Raw genomic sequence first — 20,626 nt, 5'->3', positions numbered from 1 at the left:
AGCAAGCCATGATCACGCCACTACACTCCAGCCTGGGTGACAGATTAAGACCTGCCTCTAAAAGCATAAATAAATAATAAATAAATAAAAACAGCTTCAAATAGAAGACTGTTGGTGGAATAAGGGACTCTAGAAGAAACCCAGTACACCTCTTATGTAACAGAGCAGGAAGCCTGAAGTTCAGAGACTTTAAGCAACAGTCAAAGGGGACTTAGGTAGCTGGTAGAATACATGCCAGCCACTGTCTAAGAGCTTCACCCATATAGCTCGATTAATCCTTCCAACAACAGCACAAGGAAAGCGTAATTATTATCTCCAGTCTACAGATGAGAAAACTGAGCCCCAACAAGGTTAAGTTATATAGCTAAGACTGCACAGCTGGTGAGGCATAGAACCAGGATTACAACCCATGTTCTAAGCTACTAAATCTCTAAGATTAAAACGCGGAAGTCCAGACTCCATGGAGGGTCCTCTCCTTTATGAAGAATTCTGGGTAGGCCCGGTGGCTCACACCTGTAATCCCAGCACTTTGGGAGGCCAAGGCGGGTGGATCACCTGAGGTCAGGAGTTTGAGACTAGCCTGGCCAACATGATGAAATCCCGTCTCTACTAAAAATACAAAAAATTAGCTGGGTGTGGTGGCATGCGCCTGTAATCTCAGCTACTCGGGAGGCTAAGGCAGAAGAATCACTTGAACCAGAGAGGTGGAGGTTGCAGTGAGCCGAGAACACATCACTGCACTGCGTGGGCAACAAGAGCAAAACTCTGTCTTAAAAAAAAAAAAATTCTAAGGCTTATGAAAGAGCTAACCACATTTGGAAATGCCTGCAAAGCTTTTTTAGATCCTGATTAGAACGAATTAACAATCAAAGACTTTTTAAAATAATCTGAGAAATGTGAAGAGCAAACTAACAAGTTGTTAATTTTATCATAATGACATCACAGTTATGTAAGAACAGATGCTGTTTTTAAGAAATATATACTAATTATAAAGAGGTGAAATGATACAAGGCCTGGGGCTCACAATCACACATGAAAAATAATAGAAGAGACATATGAAACAAGTTTGGCAAAATCTTGATAATTATTCAATCTGGATGATGAAATATAAAGGTTTATTATCCTATTCTATTTTTTGTATGCTTATTTTCAAGCTTTTCAAACAAATTAATACAAAATCATTCATAAAGGTCCATAAACCTGAACCCATGAAAAATGAAGCGATTGAACAATGAAAAATGGATAAGCCCATGTTATATTTACATTTTAGTTTGTTTTTAATGGCAGCCTTTAACTATTTAATTTTGTTTCTGATCTCATGACCATCCACTCATCAATACTTGAAGCATGGGAAAAGCTAGTCAAGCCATGCGTAGTTTAATTTTTTTTTAAATCCATCTGCAGAACTGCTTTCTTAGTCAGCTAGTTAAGAATATTTATTGAGCATTTATGTCATGGGCATTGTATTAGTGCTGACCCAAGTTATCAGACACAGAGCAGAGTAATTATTCCCATCTAGGGACAGATGCACAGACCATGGGATTTTGAACCTGGCGTGGCTGCTGCTCCACCTCCTGAGAAGTCCAGGGTTACCTTACCTCACCTCTCAGACCTTCACACAAAAAGCCAGGCCAGAACTTATTCGGCAGGTGCACCTGCTGCGGCTCCCTGGCAGACACTGGAGCCACTAGAGGAAGTAGGCAGTGGCAGAGTACTGGGCAGGAGGTGAGGGGATGAGGTGTGTGGGTAATTTTTAGTATCTGTAAGCCCTCCCAGCTTCTTCCTTCTGCAGTTCAGAACCATCAGAATGCATTTCCCATTTCCCATTCAGCCGGGGGCCCTCACATGCCCGAGTAGGCCCACTTGCTTCCCTGCATATTTCTATCTGGTCCATCACAGGTTTTATCAGACAGGAGACCACAGACAGACAAGACTAAGAGTTAAGACAACAGCCAGGCATCTGGCTCTTCATGCTTAAAGGCGTCCAAGGAAAACAGATGTACTACTAAAGTGTCATGAGGTAACACAGTTGGCAGCCAGTCACACATGGGAATGGGCATTACCAGGTCACCATTAGTAGGCCATCCTCCGACGGGAAGGGCAGATATTCGCCGACTGCTGCACATGAGCAGTGTTGTGTCTGCACTCCTGTGCTCCCCCTACACGGCTTATTAAACCAGTACCTGCAGCACCATAGAAATCACAGCACACAGGTACATTTTATTTACTCTTCTTCTGCCTCAAATCCCTGATGACCACAGCAGGTCCCTAGTAAAGGAACCAAGTTCCGTGTGAGAACAAAAAAGATATCAAAGAAGTTGCAGGCTTTATCCTTAACACGCACTGGCAAAAGTCAGGAAGACGCAGGAAGCCATACAGAAGGTACCTGGTTATGGAAAAGAGAGCCAGGTTCTAGTCTATTCCCAACTCCTTCTCTACTCCTTACCTGATAGACTTCCCTAAAATAGAAAGATGAAATCCCTGTTTACTAGGAATCAAACTGGAGTTTGAGAAATCTGGAGTGAGTTGGAAGGGCTAGCAATCTAAAGAAAATCCAAACTGAATATAGAAATCAGCGAAGCTTCATCTCCAATCTCCACAAACGTCATTCATGCAATTCTGTGTCTGCCCAGGAAGGGCATCGATCTGCCACCAAAATGATGCATCTGCCCCATCTGCCCCTATGTTAAGGGGCCCAGCATTCTGTCCTGACAATTCCCCACACACTCTGCCACAACCCCCAGACAATAATTTCCAAGGCCCATCTTCTTGCCCTGTTCCAACAAACCCCACAAGTCACACCCACCCACAAACAAGCCCGTTTCAAGAAAACAAATGCCGGCAGCAATGCAAGAAGCTAAAAGTTTCCAGCTGCCCTGCAGAGCTCGCTCCAGCTCAAACGTCGCTCCACTCCCGCACCATCCAGGTGAACCGGGTTGTAGTGCGTTTCCAAATACAGCAGGACCAGCGCTGGCTGTGAAAAAGTTAATTGAAAACTTCATCTTCCTCACATCCATTGGCCTATTCTCAAAAGACGTTCTGCCACGTGCAGATTCATTTTGGGCTGCTCGCTTTGCTTGCTTCGAACCCCCAAACGTCACAGGAATTTGCACCAATGCTAAATTAGCGAGGGTTCCCATCAGGCCCCCAACCCTTCCCAAAAGGCGGCCAAACTTCAGGATGCCAGCTTGGAGGAGGGGCGCAGGAGAGGATGCGGAAGCTCTTCGCTCCTGGTGTTCAGCCCACCCAAAGGGTTGGCAGGAGCATCTCCACTCTGAGTCGCGGACTGGATGAGAAAGCCCCCAACTCAATTACCCTGCGCCCCTCCAAAACACGCGAGGAGAGGGAGGCTGGGGGAGGGATGCGAGGGAGTGGGCAGAGAGTTATTTCCCAGTTGACAGAAAGCAGGTAAATTGGGAGAAAGCCGGGTGAAAAGAGTGAGAGGGCGACGTCACTCCGCGGAAATTTCCCAGGAGGAGGGGGGCAGCGATGGGGAGAGGATCTTGGATGGCGGGGAGGGGTCTGGGAGTTGAAGCCCCTCAGGGACCTTCTTTTCTCCCCTGTCCAAACCCCTCCCGCCCGCCCGCCCCACCTCCAGATTCCGCGGACCCAGCAGGGTCGGCGGCTCCGCCTCAGCCCCACCGATTAAGAGGCGCCCGGCCCAGACCCGCAGCCGCCTGAGCGCCGCCCCCGCTCCGACCCGCGGTCGTCCCGCACTCACCAGGAGCACCGAGCCGCGCACCACCTCAGACACGCTCTGCCGCAGCTCGGCCGCCGTGCCCGGCTTACTCAGCGCCCGGGTGAACTTCCGAGTCTCCGCCGAGGCGGGGAGCAGCGGCGGCTGCGACATCATCCCGCTCCTGCCGCCTCCGCCTCCCTTAGCTCCCGCGGCCCGACCCGGCCGCGCGGCCGCCAGGTGCGCCCTCGGCGCCGGGCCCGCTCCGCCCGCCGTTGCCGGCGCCGCCGCCGCCCGCTCCCCGCGCCGCTTGCCGGGCGTCCGGCCGCCGCAGCCCAAGCCGCGCCCTCCGCACCGTGTCACGCCCGGAGGCGCCCCCCTCGGCGTCCGCGGTCTCCCGCGATCGTAGTAGCGCCTGGGCTCGCTCCGGGCGACCGTGCGTGTGGCGGCGGCGGCTCCCCCATGCCACCAGCCTCCCTCGGCGACCGTTCGCCGGGCCGCCTCCTCGGGGCGGGGTGTCCGGCGCGGCGCGGGCGGGGCGGGGCGCCTGGAGGGCGGAGGAGGGGCGGGCGCGGCGGGACAGCGGGTTAGGCAGGTCGGCGCGGCCCGGCGAGGGAGCCTGGCGGGGGCACCCGCGCGGGCGGCGGGATGGACACGGACCGCCTGCCGTGCGGGACCCCCAGCGGGGCAGGTGGGTGGTCGGGGCCGCCTCTGCTCCAAGCCACACGTCCGAAGACCCGAGGAGGGGACTGCGCAGGCCACTGAGAGGGCGCACAGCCGAGGCTGGACGAGGCGCGGTCTCCGAGCCAGGTTTCCTTCCCAGGGAGCCGGGCCGCGCGCGAGGGGACCCCGATGTCACCGGCGGGGTCAGGGCTCGGTGCACCACGCCCCCTTCCGCGCCCGGGGCCACTGCAGGGACGGAGATCTCAGGAAAGTAGCCTTTATTTATGCCGCACCGATAGTTACCCCAGGCCGGGCGGACCTGAACGGAGCGCCACTGCTCGAGACCTGGTGCGGGGGTCCGCGCGCTCGTGTTGGCGCCTGGGCCTCCCCACTGTTCGGACCCTGGAGACACTGAGCTTGCGGCGGGACGTTGATGGCGGGCCAGGCGTGGGAGAGTCACAGACCCCCGCCCGCCGGGACGGCCAGCTGCGTCACCTTGGACGTGGACAAAACTTCGGAGCCTCGGTTATGTCTCCTGCAACCTGAGGACAACGGCCTGGAAGGGGCTCCGGTGACACGGGGGCCGATTTGGCCGGTCTGCCGTCCCTCCGCGCAGGACCGCCAGGCTGGGTGCCCGGGAAACCGGGATGCGCCGGCCTGCGAGACCAGAGTGACGCAGATCTGGCGGCCGCTAGCGACAGCCAGCTTTCCCCCCAACACCTTTCCCGCTTTCTCGTCCCTAAGGGGCCCCAGCTACCCTGGCTCCCTTTCCATCTCTCTAAGGAAGCCCGGACCAGCCTAACCCTCAACCGGCCGCACCAGGCGGGGATTTGCGCCAGGCCCGCCGCGCATGCTCAGTGGTTGGGGACTGGGCGGGTACCCGGGCGGGGAGCCTGACTGAAGGGCGGCTTCGCTGATTGGCCGGGCTGCTCAGGCCACGCCCGTTGCCTCCAGACGGGCAGTTCCTTACCTGCCGAGTCGGCCTCTGCAGAGCGCGGTGGCCTTGAAAACCCAGTTTTGGGAGAATCCCTGCTGCGCCTCCCGCTCAAGTACGCAGAGGTTTCATAGCCGCCATCGCCGCGGTGGAGGAGGCCCGCCTGTTGCGTCCCACCCGGTCAGAAAGCCTAACACTGGCCTGAAGCGTAATCAAAGTGGTGGGGGAAAATACTGATCTAGCGCAGAGAGGAAAACACCTCCGTTCTGGGTTGAATGGGCAGGCCTGGAGGTGAGGCATGCCGTCAGCACTTAATAATTGCTTGCAGCATTAGATTGTTTCCCCAGTGGGTGGGGACTGCAAGATGTAGCATTGAGTGAGCCTGACAGATTGGAAGATAAAACTAGTAATGTGTGATAATAAAAACAATTACGCACTAACCTGTTTCCTCCTCTGTGAAATAAGGGAATGGCCTAGACATTTTCCAGACCCTCTTCTGTCCTAAGAGTGGAGCCAGGTGATAGAGCATATACAAGCCGGCCTTTCCCTGCCTTCCCGGGGAAAGCACTCTTCGGTGAGAGCAGCTCGCACTGAAACCTTTCAGCTGCACTAGTGTGGCCGATCAGTTCTTATCTGAACTGTTGACAGCAGTTGTCTTCTGAGAATCATAAATTAGAGCCTCCCTTTAGGCTTCTGACTCCCTAAAAGGTACCAGACAATACAAACTTTTCCCCATTTATTACCTTGGCTCTCCAAGCTGTATCTACTTTTATATAAGGCGAACCATTTTACCTTTTTAAATTAAAAACAACAACAAAAGCACCTAGGATTGTAGGGTTTTATTTTTATTTTTTCTTTCTTTCTTTCTTTTTTTTTTTGAGTCGGAGTCTCACTCTGTTGCCAGGCTGGAGTGCAGTGGCACGATCTCAGCTCACTGCAACCTCCGCCTCCTGGGTTCGAGAGATTCTCCTGCCTCAGCCTCCCGAGTAGCTGGGATTACAGGCATGTGCCACCATGCCCGGCTAATTTTTGCATTTTTAGTAGAGGCGGGTTTCACCATGTTGACCAGGATGGTCTTGATTTCGTGACCTGGTGATATCCCCGCTGAGGCCTCCCAAAGTACTGGGATTACAGGCGTGAGCCACCGCGCCCGGCGTGTGTGTGTGTCAGAGTTTTACTCTTGTTGGCCAGGCTGGAGTGCAAGGTGTGATCTTGGCTCATCGCAACCTCCGCCTTCTGGGCTTAAGCTGTTCCCCTGCCTCAGCCTCCCAAGTAGCTGGGATTACAGGCATGTGCCACCACGCCCAACTAATTTTTTGTATTTTTAGTAGAGACGGGGTTTCCCCATGTTGGTCAGACTGGTCTCAAACTCCCAACTTCAGGTGATCTGCCTGCCTTGGCATCCCAAAGTGCTGGGGTTACAGATATGAGCCACCATGCCCAGCCGTTTTCTTTTTTTAAAAGCTATGTGATTACAATAGAGTTTGTGTGTGTGTGTGTGTGTGTGTGTGTGTGTGTGTGTGTGTGTGTGTAGTCCAAAGAATAAAATTTCAACAAATGGTTTTAAAGATCTAATTGGCTTCTATTAGCAATTCATGAACCAGGCAGCATTCTGTCCTCAAAATAGACAGGAGCTCTGTGGGAATGGAAGAACATCTGGGTTTTGTTAAGGTAACTTAAGCAGGAACAAGGGAAAAGCACAATGCAGAAAGCACATTGGGTAACTTCAGGTTACTCTCCTTTATAGGTTAAAGCAGAGGGGGCTGCCTTAGCTGGTTCAGGCTGAGTGGGCCCATTTGACTGGTTGCCGTGAATCTCCTGGTTTTTGAAAAACCAGCTCTTTTGGGGATTTTCCTGTTTTTTAAAGTCTCTGTTTAGTTATGTGACACAACACGGTGGCTTCATTTTAGTTTGGTCTGTTGGGGCCTAGTTCAGGAGCTCAGTCCAAAACAAAGGCCTACTATAAATTTTATTTAAATATATGTATATCTGGATGGTGAAGAATTCCCCAAACCTACCAATTTCATCCATATCTCTACCACTCCTACATTCTGTACTTGCTTGCTGATTCAGTATATTCTAGAATTGGCAGATTTTCATTTAGGAAAGCAGAGAATGACACACAATGTGCCAACAGTAGTCATTGACAATGTCTAACCAAGCGCAGGTGCTGACAGACAAGGAGGCATGGAAACGTGAACTAAGCGCAGGAAGGTGGATTTCCCTGCAACCCAGAAAGGAACCTCATCTTCCTAGTGAAGTGTTGTTGATATCGAATGGGACATTCCTGGTGTTCAAGTTTTAGCAGAAACTTGGTCCCTACTGTTCTGGGGTGAATTGTACTCCCCCAAAAGACATATTGAAGTTCTAAACCCAGTACCTGTGAATGTGGCCTTATTGGAAATAGGTCTTTGCAGATGTAACCAACTTCAGGTGAGGTCCTACTGGAATAGGTAGGCCCTAATTCAATGTGAATGGTGTCTCTTTTTTTCTTTTGAGACGGAGTCTCACTCTGGAGTGCAGTGGTGCAATGTCAGTTCACTGCAGCCTCTGCCTCCCGGGTTCAAGTGATTCTCCTGCCGCAGCCTCCTGAGTAGTTGGGATTGCAAGCACCTGCCACCACACCCAGCTAATTTTTGTATTTTTAGTAGAGATGGGGTTTCACCATGTTGGCCAGGCTGGTCTCGAACTCCTGACCTCAGATGATCCGCCTGCCTCAGCCTCCCAAACTGCAGGCATTACAGGTGTGAGCCACCACGCCTGACCTGAATGGTGTCTTTATAAGATGAGACACAAATACATACACAAAGGGAAAATACTGTGTGACAACAAAGGTAGCAAGGAGAATACTGCACACCTGCAAACCAAGAACAGCAAGGATCACCGGGAAGCACCGGAAGCTGGAAGAGGCAAGGAAGGAGTCTTCCCTAAAGTTACCAGAGAAAGCATGGCCTGCAGACAACTTGATTGCAGACTTACAGCCTCCAGAACAGTGACAGAATCCATTCTGTTGTTCTAAGCCATACTGTTCATGGAACTTTGTTACAGCAGCCCTGAGAAACCAACATGCTGGCCAAAGGCTATTTTTAAAATTTTCACCAGAGTCGGCCCAGAATTGTGTGAGTTCTTTTGGCATCACTATTTCCTGGGGAGAGGCCATACTTTATAGAGGGGCAGAGCATCAGCCCAAAAGAGGGTGCTGCCTGGGATGAAGCTGACCTCTGGCTGGCCTGGGTGGATGGGGTCTCAGGTATAGAAGATACAGCCACCTACATTAGCTTGATGGAGTAACTTCATCTTTCTTCAAGCTATAGGAAGAAAGATTTTCTTCTGTTGAAAATGATACTAGTAGGTAGTGGAGATGAAACATAATTACAATGAGTTTTGAAATTTGCATATAAATGACTGTACTACACCCAAATTTACTATTCAAGTATTACCCATGTTTAATGATAACCTCTTACTACATCATTTCCTTGTTAAGTTTGCTTTAGGGTTTGTGTATGTCTTAATAACATATAATTAGTTTAAAATCTCTTCTGGATATATCTTGAAAGAGCATGTCTGTTTTTAGCAAAAATAACAAGTGGCCCATAAACAGGAGGCACTCCTGTGAACTACGGCACACAGGGAAGTATGAAAGGGGACTCCCACTATATTATCCTGGCATTGATTGAATTTCTTTTCTTTTTGAGACAGATGCTTGCTCTGTTGCCCAGAAAGGGGAGCAGTGGTGCCATCATAGCTCACTGCAGCCTCAAGCTCCTGGACTCAAGCAATCCTCCCACCTCAGCATCCCAAGTAGCTCAGAGGACAGGTGCATGCGACCATGCCCACCTAATTGTTTTACTATTTGTCGAGACAGGGTCACACTCTGTTGCCCAGGCTGGTCTCAAACTTCTGAGCTCAAGTGATCTTCCTACCTTGACCTCCTGAAGTGCTGGGATTACGGGTGTGGGCCCCCGTGCCTGACCTGACTAAATTTTTTTAATGAACATATACTACCTTTATACTTCATTTATTAGGTTGGTTCAAAAGTAATTGCGTCTTTTAATACTTTAGTGGCAAAAAGTGCAATTACTTTTGGACCAACCTAAAAAAAACTAATTTTCTTTTTTACAAATTTGCTTTTCAAAATTAATCCACTAACACTTAGAAGTAGGCTCTTGTTTATTCCACTAGGTAACATAAGTAGAAAACACATCTCTTCAAGGCAGAGCATCTGGGAAAGGTATTACAATTAATCTAACACATACATTTCCAGATACCACTTAGGGTTCATGTTACTGGAGGAACGTAATCCCCTCTTTCACTTCTGTTTTACTCATGAGACATTCTTAGAGGAAACGAAATACGAAGTCTTTAGGAGATAGCTGAGACCAGGGCGTGTCACGCTTTGTTATGTGTATAAGTCACCTGTGGATCTGTTAAAATGCAGGTTCTGATTGAGAAAGTCAGGTGTGGTGTCCAAGATCCTACAGAGCTAACCGATTCCAGGTGATGTCAAGCTCCTAGATCAGATGCTGCTCACCTGCAGACCACACCTGGAGTAGGAGACAGTTTGACTTCACTGCAGGCTCTTGAAGCTTCTCCAGCTGACCTTCAAAATTTAAGCGGGAAGACGCCAAATACTCAATAGGAAAATGGGCAAAATTCATGACCAAACAACTCACAGAAAATATATAAAATGGCTGGTAAACATATGAAGAGATGTTTGACTTCATTTATGGTGTAAGAAATGCAAATGAAAACTACACTGATACGCAACTTCTCACCAAATTGGGAAAATTCCAAGTTGTCACACTTTATATGGAAAGGCTATTGGGAAACAGGCGCTATCACATGTCACTGGTAGCGATGCAAGGTGATACAGCTGCTATGCTGTGGAATATGGCAATATCTAAGAACACGATATATGCATTTGCCATTTATGCCAGCAGTCCCACTACTAGAAATCTTCTGTGAAAATACACCTTAAACAATAAGAAAATATTATGCACCAGGTTATTCATTGAAGCATTATTTGTAATGGCAAAATACTGGGAAAATACCCAAATACTGGAGATTGAGAAAATGTGGTGCATATACACAAAGAGATATTATTCAACTGTGAAAATGAATGAGAAAGATATATCAATGTACGTGAAATGATTTTCAGGATATGTTGTTTTGAAAAGCAAAAAGCAACTGAACTATGCTGTCTTTGTTTAAAAACTAAGGGAAAATATGCTAGTATCTGCTTATTTCGACCACACTCCCCCAACACACATACAGGAAGGCTAGCTAGACATAGCTAAGTCTGTCGCCTTCAGACGTTAGGTGGGAACGAAGCAGAAAGAAGAGAAGGAATGGGGAATACAGGGTGAGTGATACTTCTCTGAATACATTTTTCTGTACAATTCTAACTTTTTGATGTTAATGTATTACATATTCAAAAAATAAGGCAGAAACATAAAATTAACAATAATAAAGAAAACTCTAAAATGGAATATAAACAGAAACATATGGACAGACCTGTATAATGAAGAATGTAACCACACTGAAGTCAAAACGTTTTTTAAAGAACAAACCCCAGTAACTTTGAACAAAGCATGTGAACTATATGCAAGTAGGTCTTTAATCTAATGGCATTAAAAAGAGCTCTCAAAAAACATTGAACTCAGGTAAGCTGGCTGTTTTTGTTTGTTTTGCAGATGTATAGACTAGACGTTCTGAAATGAATTTCTGTATATTTCGAGATTGATAAAATAAGTAATATATTCTCGATAATGGGAAGTAGGTTTCTCACTGTCAGAGAAAGGATTTAAAAATATGGAAGGAAGAGGGAAAGAATAAACCCTGTGATGTTGGATTGACTTTGGGGATATTAGTATAAACTCATGAGTTTTAATAGATTAGATAGATGACAGATAGATAGAGAGAAAGATAGGTTCATACGTATTACATTGGTGGTGTGCCACTGGCTTGTCCCAGCTCAATTTTTGAGAATTTTGCAGCAGGCTGATATTAAACTGGTACTTTTAGATTGACTAAGGTGGGACTTATTATCACCAAGGAAATTGGTAAATACTACAAATGGGGGATTTTTTTCCCCATAGAGCCAATTGTTGAACATTCATCAGCACACTAGAGTGTGTGTGTGTGTGTGTCTGTGTGCATACATGTATTTTCTAGTTCCATCCACTAAAATGTCCTACAAGCAGTCACTTTCATAGTCATGAGCACACCTAGCACCTAGAACTTGCTTTTCAAGTCGCAATCTCCAATGAAAGGAGCCAAGGCTTTTTAAAGAAAGAGTTGATTTCAGAACTGGGGCAGGGAAAGTTCAAGACAATCCTGCAACATCTTAGCCAAACATGCCAGAACATGGCCTGGGCAGGTGTCCTGACTGTGCTAAGTCCCGTGCTTCCCAGAATGCATGGCCCTGTGCAATGGCTCCCCAGAGGGCTCTTGTACGCTCTCAGAGAAGCTGAAGCCCATCATGACCCAGAGACTCTGTTTAGCTTGTTCACTCCTGGGACCTTCCATCTAAGAGTGCCAATATTGCCCTACACAAGTGAGTCTGTGCTCCCTACTCCATTTTTAAAATAATCACTATTAAGATACATTTATATGTAAATCATTCTTGACAATATTTCATTGAGAAAATTCAACAGACAGGTTAAAATCAGAGTGGGACAGCTAAAGAAAGAACGAGTGAAACAATAGATCAGAAGGAATAATGCATGGGTAGATGCAGGCTTCCCCACCTAGGTTCCCCTGCAAGGAAAAGCTCGTTGCCTAGGAAGTAAAGAGGACAGCCTCAGCTACTAGCTCCATCAGGGTCTGCCTCTGCTTCTGCTGCAGAAAGCACCTCACCAGGATTCACATACTTGCCAGGGAAACTCACATTGGGTGAAGGAATAAAGTAGGAGCTGAAAGTTGTGGAGGTTTCAGGCTGATGTGGGAAAACTCTGATAGACGATATTGATTCCAAAGCTCTCTGGTGGGTGGGCAAGTGGTTTGTCAAGCCTGCACCACTGTTCAACTTCTTTCTCTGCACACACCTGGATCCGCCTCTTTCCCTTCACAGGTGTTTATTCCTAATAAACATCACCCCAAACTTCATCTCAGCATCTGTTTATGGAGAGCCCAGTCTGCGACAATCCAGAGTGCAGCACAGAGAATTAGAAGGAAGATATGAGGAAAGAGTTGAAAGAAATGGAGGAAAAGTGAAAAACATCTAACATGAAATAGTTAGAGAAAGAAATAAGAGGAAATCCATACCTAGATGCATCATAATGAATCTGCAGAATCAAAGAGAAAATCATGAATGTAAAGACAGACTGCTCACAAAGATAAATGACAGCTCAATGTCAGTGAAAGCTAGAATACAGTGGAACAGGCCTGGCGCAGTGGCTCACGCCTGTAATCCCAGCACTTTGGGAGGCTGAGATGGGTGGATCACCTGAGACCAGGAGTTCGAGACCAGCCTGGCCAAGATGGTGAAACCTCGTCTCTACTGAAAATACAAAAATTAGCCAGAAATGGTGGCAAGTGCTTGTAATCCCAGCTAATTACAGGCACTTGCCACCATGGGAGGCTGACGCATGAGAACTGCTTGAACCTGGGAGGCAGAGATTGCAGTGAGCTGAAATTGCACCACTGCACTTCAGCCTGGGCACAACAGAGTGAAACTCCATATCAAAAAAAAAAAAAAGGGGGCAGACTCATACAATGGAATATTATTCAGCTATAAAAAGGAGTGTGTATTGATTTATGCCATAACATGTGTGAACCTTAGAAACACTGAGCCGAACACAAAAGGCCACTTATTGTATGATTGTATTTACATAAATATCCAGAATAAACAAATCCATAAAGACAGAAAGTAAGTTTGTGGTTGTGAGAGGCTGGAGGTAGGGAAATGTAGGAAATACCTGCTAATGGGCATGGGGTTTCTTACTGGGGTGAGGAAGATGTTCTGGAATTACATAGTGGTGATGTTTGCACAACTTTGTGAATAGACTAAAAACCACTGATTATACAATTTTTTTTGTTTTGAGATAGGGTCTAGCTCTGTCATCCAGGCTGGGGTATAGTGACATGGTCTCAGTTCATTGCAAGCTCTGTCTCCCTGGCTCAAGCCATCCTCCCACCTCAGCCTCCCAAGTAGCTGAGACTATGGTGTGTGCCACTGTGTCCAACTAGTTTTTCTATTTTTAGTAGAGTCAGGGTTTCACCATTTTGTCCAGGCTGGTCTCTAACTCCTGGACTCAAAGCGAAGCACATGCCTCAGCCTCCCAAAGTGCTGGGATTACAGATGTGAGCCACCACACCTGGGTGTGAATTATATCTCAATCAAAAAGCCAGGGGGGGCGGTATGCGGGAATGTTATCTTAAGCAAGAAGAAAGTGACCCCCAGATGAAAGATCTGAGATACAAGAAAGAATGATTGACAAACTAATAAATATGTGAGCATATCTAAACAAATGTTGATTGTATTGAACAAAAATAGTAATGCCCAATTTGTGGAACTTAAATCAACCAAAAATACTAGATAACAGTACATAAAGCTGGGTGTTGTTTGAATGTTCTTAAATGGTTTATGAGGAAGACAGTAATTCTAGAATTTGTTAAATGTAAATACTAAAATGTCTAGGGTGTTCATAATATACACACAGAATGTTTATCTTCCAAAATAGTAATGTGAAAAAGTAGAATATGAATGGAAAAAAAATTCATTAGAAAAGAAAATAAGAAAAGAAATGGAGTAAAAATATAGGAAAATGCAACAAATGAAAATACATTAGTTGCCACAATAAATATAAATCAACTTAATACTTTGATTAGAAGACAAAGATTGCCAATATGAATAAAGAAACAAATGCCATATATATGTTGTTTCTAAGAGGTACATCTAAATCATTAAGATAAAAAGGTGGAATACAGAAGGATGGAAGAATTTTTACTAGGCAAATACTTACTGAAAATAAAGCTTAGCATAACTATATTATTATCAGAGTAAAGAGATTTAGGGCAAAAAGCCTTACAGGATTAAAGAGATTTACTAAAGAATAACACACACACAAAAATTCAAAGCTTCAATTCCCCAAGAGGATACAGCAATTCTAAGCTTGTATGTATATAATAGTATCTGCCTCAAAATATATAAAGTGATGAACCACCCAGGAATTTCAGAAAAAAATTGTATTTCCCCAACTTATAAATATGTTTTTTGTGGGACTTCACATTTAGACTATACTTTTAAAATAACTTGACAAGAGCCAAGGGTTAATAAAGGAGCTGATAACACTCTATAATGTAGTTTTAATAAAGGATTATGAAATGTTTTTATATGCTCTGAAAGGAGATATAAACAAAACAAAATTTTAAGCCATAAAACAACACTTAAAGGGTAGGCATTATAACCATATCTAGTTGTCTGCTACATTTTTTAGAATTGTTAATACTTATAATATAGCTATTTATAACTTACAACATAGAGCATCATTTCAGGTCTGAACTATCTTTCTTATGGTAAATAGTTGCTGTGCATGCTTATAATCCCAGTGCCAGCTTGGGGAGGTGGAGGGAGGAGGATCACTTGAGACCATGAAATTGAGACCAGCCTGGGCGACATAGTGAGACCCCTTCTCTACAAAAATTAAAAACAAATTAGCTGGGTACAGTGGCATGCATCTATGGTCCCTGCTCCTCGGGAAGCTGAGGCAGGAGACTGATTTGAGCCCAGAAGTTCAAGAACCAGCCTGAGCAACAGTGAGACCTTGCCTCTACATATATATATTAAACATATGTTTATAAATATATACATCAAAACACATTTATAAATATATACACAAACTGCCACACGAAGAATGGAGTTAGCTTTAAGCATTGTGAAAATGCTGTAGGCTGATGGTAGGACCTCTAGATCTTTGCTGTTTGCCTAAACCTGTCTAAGAACATACATCCTAAGTCATAATAGTTTTCATTTTCTTAGTTAAGATAAAGTGGTTATTTCTGGGAAGGTCAAAGTATGTGACATTTATATTCAATTTAATGTAATTTAAATATTTTTTAAAAACACAAATCAGAGCCAGGTGTGGTGGCACATGGCTATAGTCTCAGCTACTCAGGAGGCTGACGCAGGAGGATCAATTGAGCCCAGGAATTCAAGGCTGCAGTGACCTGGGCACCACTGTATTCCAGCCTGGAAAACATAGTGAGACCCCCATCTCAACAAAAAAATTAAAAGAAATTAGCGGGGCAAGGTGGTGTGCACTTGTAGTCCTAGCTGCTTGGGAGCCTGAGGCAGGAGGTTTACTTGAGGAGGTTTTAAGACTACAATGAGCCAAGATTGAGCACTCCAGCCTGGGCAACAGAGCAAGATCCTGTCTGAAAAAAAAAAGGAGTATGACTTCAATAAAGGTCATAGACGATAAACCCAGAGATAACATCATATTCAATGATGTTCATCATATTTAATGGAAAGTTGAACGCTTTTCCTTTAAAATCAGAGACAAGGCAAGGATGCCCACTCTTGTCACTTCTATTCAATATAGTACTGGAAGTCAAAGTCAGAGCAATTAGGCAAGAGGCAAAAAAAAAAAAAAATTCTATCAGAAAGGAAAAAGTAAATGTCTCTCTATTTGCAGATGACATGATCTTATATATAGAAAACTCTAAAGCATTTTTTTGTTAGCCAGATTCATTCACCATTCTTTAAAAGGCAACACAAGTAGTTTGCCATTATTATTTTTCTAAGGCAAGGAATACAAAGTACATTAAAAAAAAGAGCTGTAGTGATCCTTTCAAGAGATGAATATTGTTTGACTTCCATTTAAATCCTTAAAATACTTTCTAATATTTTTTAAAGAATAGTGTATTTAAATACATATTTTCCAAAGTTTAATCATTTATTACCTTGGCATTGTGATGATAATTGCAGAATCCACCCTGCACCTTCATAACAATAACCAGAAATTAATCCAGACTAGGTCCAGGGCTCTTCTAGCCCAGTCTAAATCCTGGGAAGGTTGGGGGGAGGGTAATCCCGATGCTTCCAGACAGAATTAGAGACCTTGTTCTTAAGCTATTAGGACTTCCTTTTCTCTCTAGAAATAAGATAGTTCAGCCCTGGCAGGCAAATGAACTCGGAAGAAAAGGAGAGTTGTAATTCATTATTGACTCTTCCAAATTTACTATACCCCATGTCACTGGGAGGAGTGGACAGTCGAGAATTCCATAGAATGGACTTGTCTCATTTCTGAACTTTCGAGGCTGGTCTGGCTGATGAGGAAAACTCACAGTGGCTGGGATAACTGAGTGTGTGCCCTTGCTGTGTTCATAATTCCAGTTTGGGAGCTCTCTGTAGACTGCAAACACCAGTAAATATCAGGGCTATGGGCTGCTTCCGTTCATTCACAATTTCTTAGATACCTGACATTCAATGAAACACAGGGGCACATCAAGCTCTTTGAAGACAGAGTTATGGGTTTGGGTCAGTTCTGTCCAATAATGCAAAGGATAAAACATGGAAAGACACTACTGAAGATGAGAGAGAGAAAAGGAAAGACCATACATTAATTTGAAAAATACGATATTTTACATCAGAGATGGGAGAAAGAACCTTGGAGAGTCAAGGCTGATTGCTAGAGTCATATCTGTCAAACTGCCAAGGCAGTGGGCAGTTTGCAAACCAAGTATTTATATAGAGATGGCTGCATCGTGTGACCTCAGTTACTATGGTAAGCACAGCCAGTGTTACTATGAAAGAAAATGTGACCAAATATTTTTATCTTATGGCCTATATTTTTTAATGTTTTAAACCACACTTATTACAATATTTTCATTCAACAAAGTATTTTACCCAACAGTAAACCCAATGACAACTCCAGCCCTTACCGTACGTAGTTCCTCTATTTATAAAATTCAAAGTGCATGTGTTCCCCGTCATTATGCTGCATTCTGAGGGTGTGAGAGAATTAAAACAGTTACTAAGCTATGACTGTCAAAACCAAACTTCCTGTCCTAACCTGTTTTCCTCTCTCTGCCAACCTGCAGGCAGATGGAAGTTATTAACCAGCACCTTCTCCTCACGTGGCTTGGCACCCCAATCTCAATATTTCCACCATCCAAAATGCAGAGAGAAAAACCCAACTGCATCAGCATTCAATTCTGAATAAAAGAAAATGTATCCTTAACTAAAAATATAGGCAACCTGAAATATGCAAATAAAATATAAGGAATTGTTAATTAAACTATTCTATTAACTTGTGAAGATTTTTAAGTAGGTGATCTGAGGTTAGAGAAAGGGGTGCCATGTGGAATTTCGTGGCTCAAAATTTTTTCTTTTTTTTTAAATTCCACTTCAACTCTATATTCTTTTCTCAGTCATTAAAATATGGCTTAGATCATTAGGATGATGTATAATTTTCTAAACTTGATCAAAATATATACATTTATTATTTTTTCTATTGACTTTCATATATGGAATGTTTTTATAAATAAGAATTAGAAATTGCATTAGGAAATGTTTAACTCTGTAACTAAATTGATCTTTATCTTTTGTTAGTTGACAAACGTATTCATTTGCCAAATATATGTTGTGCACCTACTATGTGCTAGCTATAATTCTAAGTACTTAAGATAGAGTGTGGTTTTAAAAAGCCAAAATCTCTGCCCTGTGGAGCTTACATTCTCGTGCAGGAGACAATGTGCAAGCCAATTAACAAGGGTTGATTATTCTGGCCCGGCACAGTGGTTCATGCCTGTAATCCTAGAGCTTTGGGAGGCTGAGGCAGGTGGATCACCTGAGGTCAGGAGTTCGAGACCAGCCTGGCCAGCATGATGAAACCCCGTTTCTACTAAAAATGCAAAAATTAGCCAGGCATGGTGGTGGGTACCTATAATCTCAGCTACTTGGGAGGCTGAGGCAGGAGAATCACTTGAACCCAGGGGGCAGAGGTTGCAATGAGCCGAGATTGTGCCGTTGCACTCCAGCCCGGGCAAAAGAGTGAAATTTCTTATCAAAAAAAGAAAAAAGAAAAAAGTCTGGGCGCAGTGGCTCATGCTTGTAATCCCAGCACTTTGGGAGGCCGAGGCCAGCAGATCACGAGGTCAGGAGTTCAGGACCAGACTGGCCAACGTGGTAAAACCCCCTCTCTACTAAAAAATACAAAAATTAGCTGGACATGGTGGCTCATGCCTGTAATCCCAGCTACTTGGGAGGCTGAGGTAGGAGAATTGCTTGAACTGGGACGCGAGAGGCGGAGGTTGCAATGAGCTGAGATCGTGCCACTGCACTCCAGCCTGGGCTACAGAACGAGATGCCATATCAAAAAAGAAAGAAAGAAAGAAAAAGAGTAGATTATTCTGATAGAGGCAACTGTTAAGATAATAAATAAGGCAAGACAGGGGGACTACGGTGTACTGGGGTGAGGTAGACTGAAAGATAGGTAGTACGGCCAGGGATGGGCTCGTGGAGAAACTACTGAATGAAGACCTGAAGGCAGTGATGGGATGAGCCATGTGTGTCTAGGGGAAGAACATCCCCAGTGAGAGGAACAGAAGCACAAAGGCACTGTGGCAGCCTGCTGCATTGCAGAGGGTGTCCAGTCACTGTGTGTGGAGTAGAGGGGCGTGAGGAAGTGTGTGGCTAGAGGACGTGGAGCGAGAGCCAGAAGGTGTAGGGGATGAGCCGATTCAGTGGTTTTTTACAGGCCACTGGAGCGCCTCTGAATTGGACTCTGAGTCAGCTGGGAAGCCACTGCAGGGTTCTGAGCAGAGAAATGATGTCACTGGACATGTACCAGTGCTGTCTCTTCCAAGGCACACAGGCACCAAGACTGCACTGCCCGCTCTTCCTGGCAGTGAGTTGGGGTTGTGAGACTGAGTTCTGGTCAATAGAAGCGGATCAAAGTGCCGTTCACCACTTCCAAGCTCAGCCTTAAGATTGCTATGATTCTTCACACCTGGCTTCTCTCAGTGGCAGCAACCATGGAAACCACGTGTTGAAGGCAAAAGGAACCGGAATCCCTAAGTCATCGCTCTGAGCAGAGCTCCTTAGGATGGTGCCCTGACAGCCACATTGGACTCTGTGCAATCAAGATTCTGTGTTAAGCCACTCAGGCTTGGGGGTTGATTGTTACAGCTGTGTGCAGTTCAGAATAGACAGGGGCTGTGGGAGGAGAATGCAAGCAGGAAAACCAGGTAGGTGACAAATGTCCAACCATAAGACAACAGTGTTTATTGATTAATTTCCGCATAAAAATAACATCCCATGCTTCTGCAAGGCTACTCACATTCTCATGAAGAGGACAGACCCACAAGCATGAGTGTGATGCGGTGGGTAGAAAGATGGGGCTGTAAGGGAAGCAGCTAATGTTCTGTGTGTGAGCCACAGCAGCATCACAGAAGGTGAAGGTGGAACTGAACCTTCCACGGATGCTCTCCTGCGACCTGCATCCTGTCCAGAAGAGCTGCATCATCTAGGACCTAAGGGTGCAATAGGTTTGTATCAGGATATCTGTAATTCATCAACCCAGGGCCTGTCTCATAGCAAGGGATAAATAATTATTAGCTATTAAATAACTATAATATGTTTCAAGATACTGTCTTTAGAGCTATTTATTAATACTATACATAGAGAGAGGATGTAGACTGTGAGATGAATCTCCCTACCCCACAACGAAGATCTTTTCACCACCAACTTCTTTCTTTTCCTGTTTGAATTAGCTCCAGATTTGCATTGTCTTTCCACTGCTCATCACACGCAGCTTTCTGAACCATGCTCATTATTTGTGAACAATCATACACTACGTGGATTAGGTGATGGCAAAGGTGAACAGTGTAGCTCGTTTCATTTCTCTACCTATAATGTATAGTCCAGAACACCATTAATACTCACAGTAGCAATCTGTACTGCAAACCCTAAGCCTGCCATGTCATCATTTCTTTTTTATTTTATTAAATTAATTTATTTATTTTGAGACAGAGTCTCGCTCTGTTGCTCAGGCTGGAGTGCAGTGGCACAATCTTGGCTTACTGCAGCCTCCACCTTCTGGGCTCAAGTGATTCTCCTGCCTCAGCCTCCTGAGTAGCTGGGATTACAGGCACCCACCACCACACTCAGATAATTTTCGTATTTTAGTAGAGACGGATTTCACCATGTTGGCCAGGCTGGTCTAGAACTCCTGACTTCAAGTGATCCACCCGCCTCAGCCTCTCAGAGTGCTGGAATTACAGGAGTGAGCCACCATGCCCTGCCATGTCACCATTTCATAAAAGATTTGGTAACTGATGTTAGGTGAAAATTATCTTTAACACCATTAAATATCAACAATCTCTTATTATTGCTGTAGTACATACAA

At 45.1% G+C, this 20,626-nt stretch overlaps 1 protein-coding gene across 5 annotated transcripts in view; it reads right to left on the bottom strand.

Moving 5' to 3' along the window:
* The window catches only part of DOCK9 (dedicator of cytokinesis 9), a 303,837-nt gene extending 299,644 nt beyond the window's left edge, over window positions 1–4,193 (bottom strand). For all 5 annotated transcript variants that reach the window (XM_064362199.1, XM_064362208.1, XM_064362204.1 and 2 more), the window contains exon 1: window positions 3,722–4,193. In XM_064362199.1, the coding sequence (XP_064218269.1) occupies window positions 3,722–3,853 (132 nt within the window). In that variant the 5' untranslated portion in view covers window positions 3,854–4,193. The remainder of the gene's footprint in view (window positions 1–3,721) is intronic.
* Window positions 4,194–20,626: the final 16,433 nt, after the last annotated feature.

The sequence above is a fragment of the Aotus nancymaae genome, unplaced genomic scaffold (assembly GCF_030222135.1).
Source record: "Aotus nancymaae isolate 86718 unplaced genomic scaffold, 86718_ANA_hifiasm-v0.15.2.pri h1tg000048l, whole genome shotgun sequence".
Classification (NCBI taxonomy): Eukaryota; Metazoa; Chordata; class Mammalia; order Primates; family Aotidae; genus Aotus; species Aotus nancymaae.
Note: the sequence above shows the minus strand (reverse complement) of the source record. Positions and strands in the feature narration are given on the sequence as shown.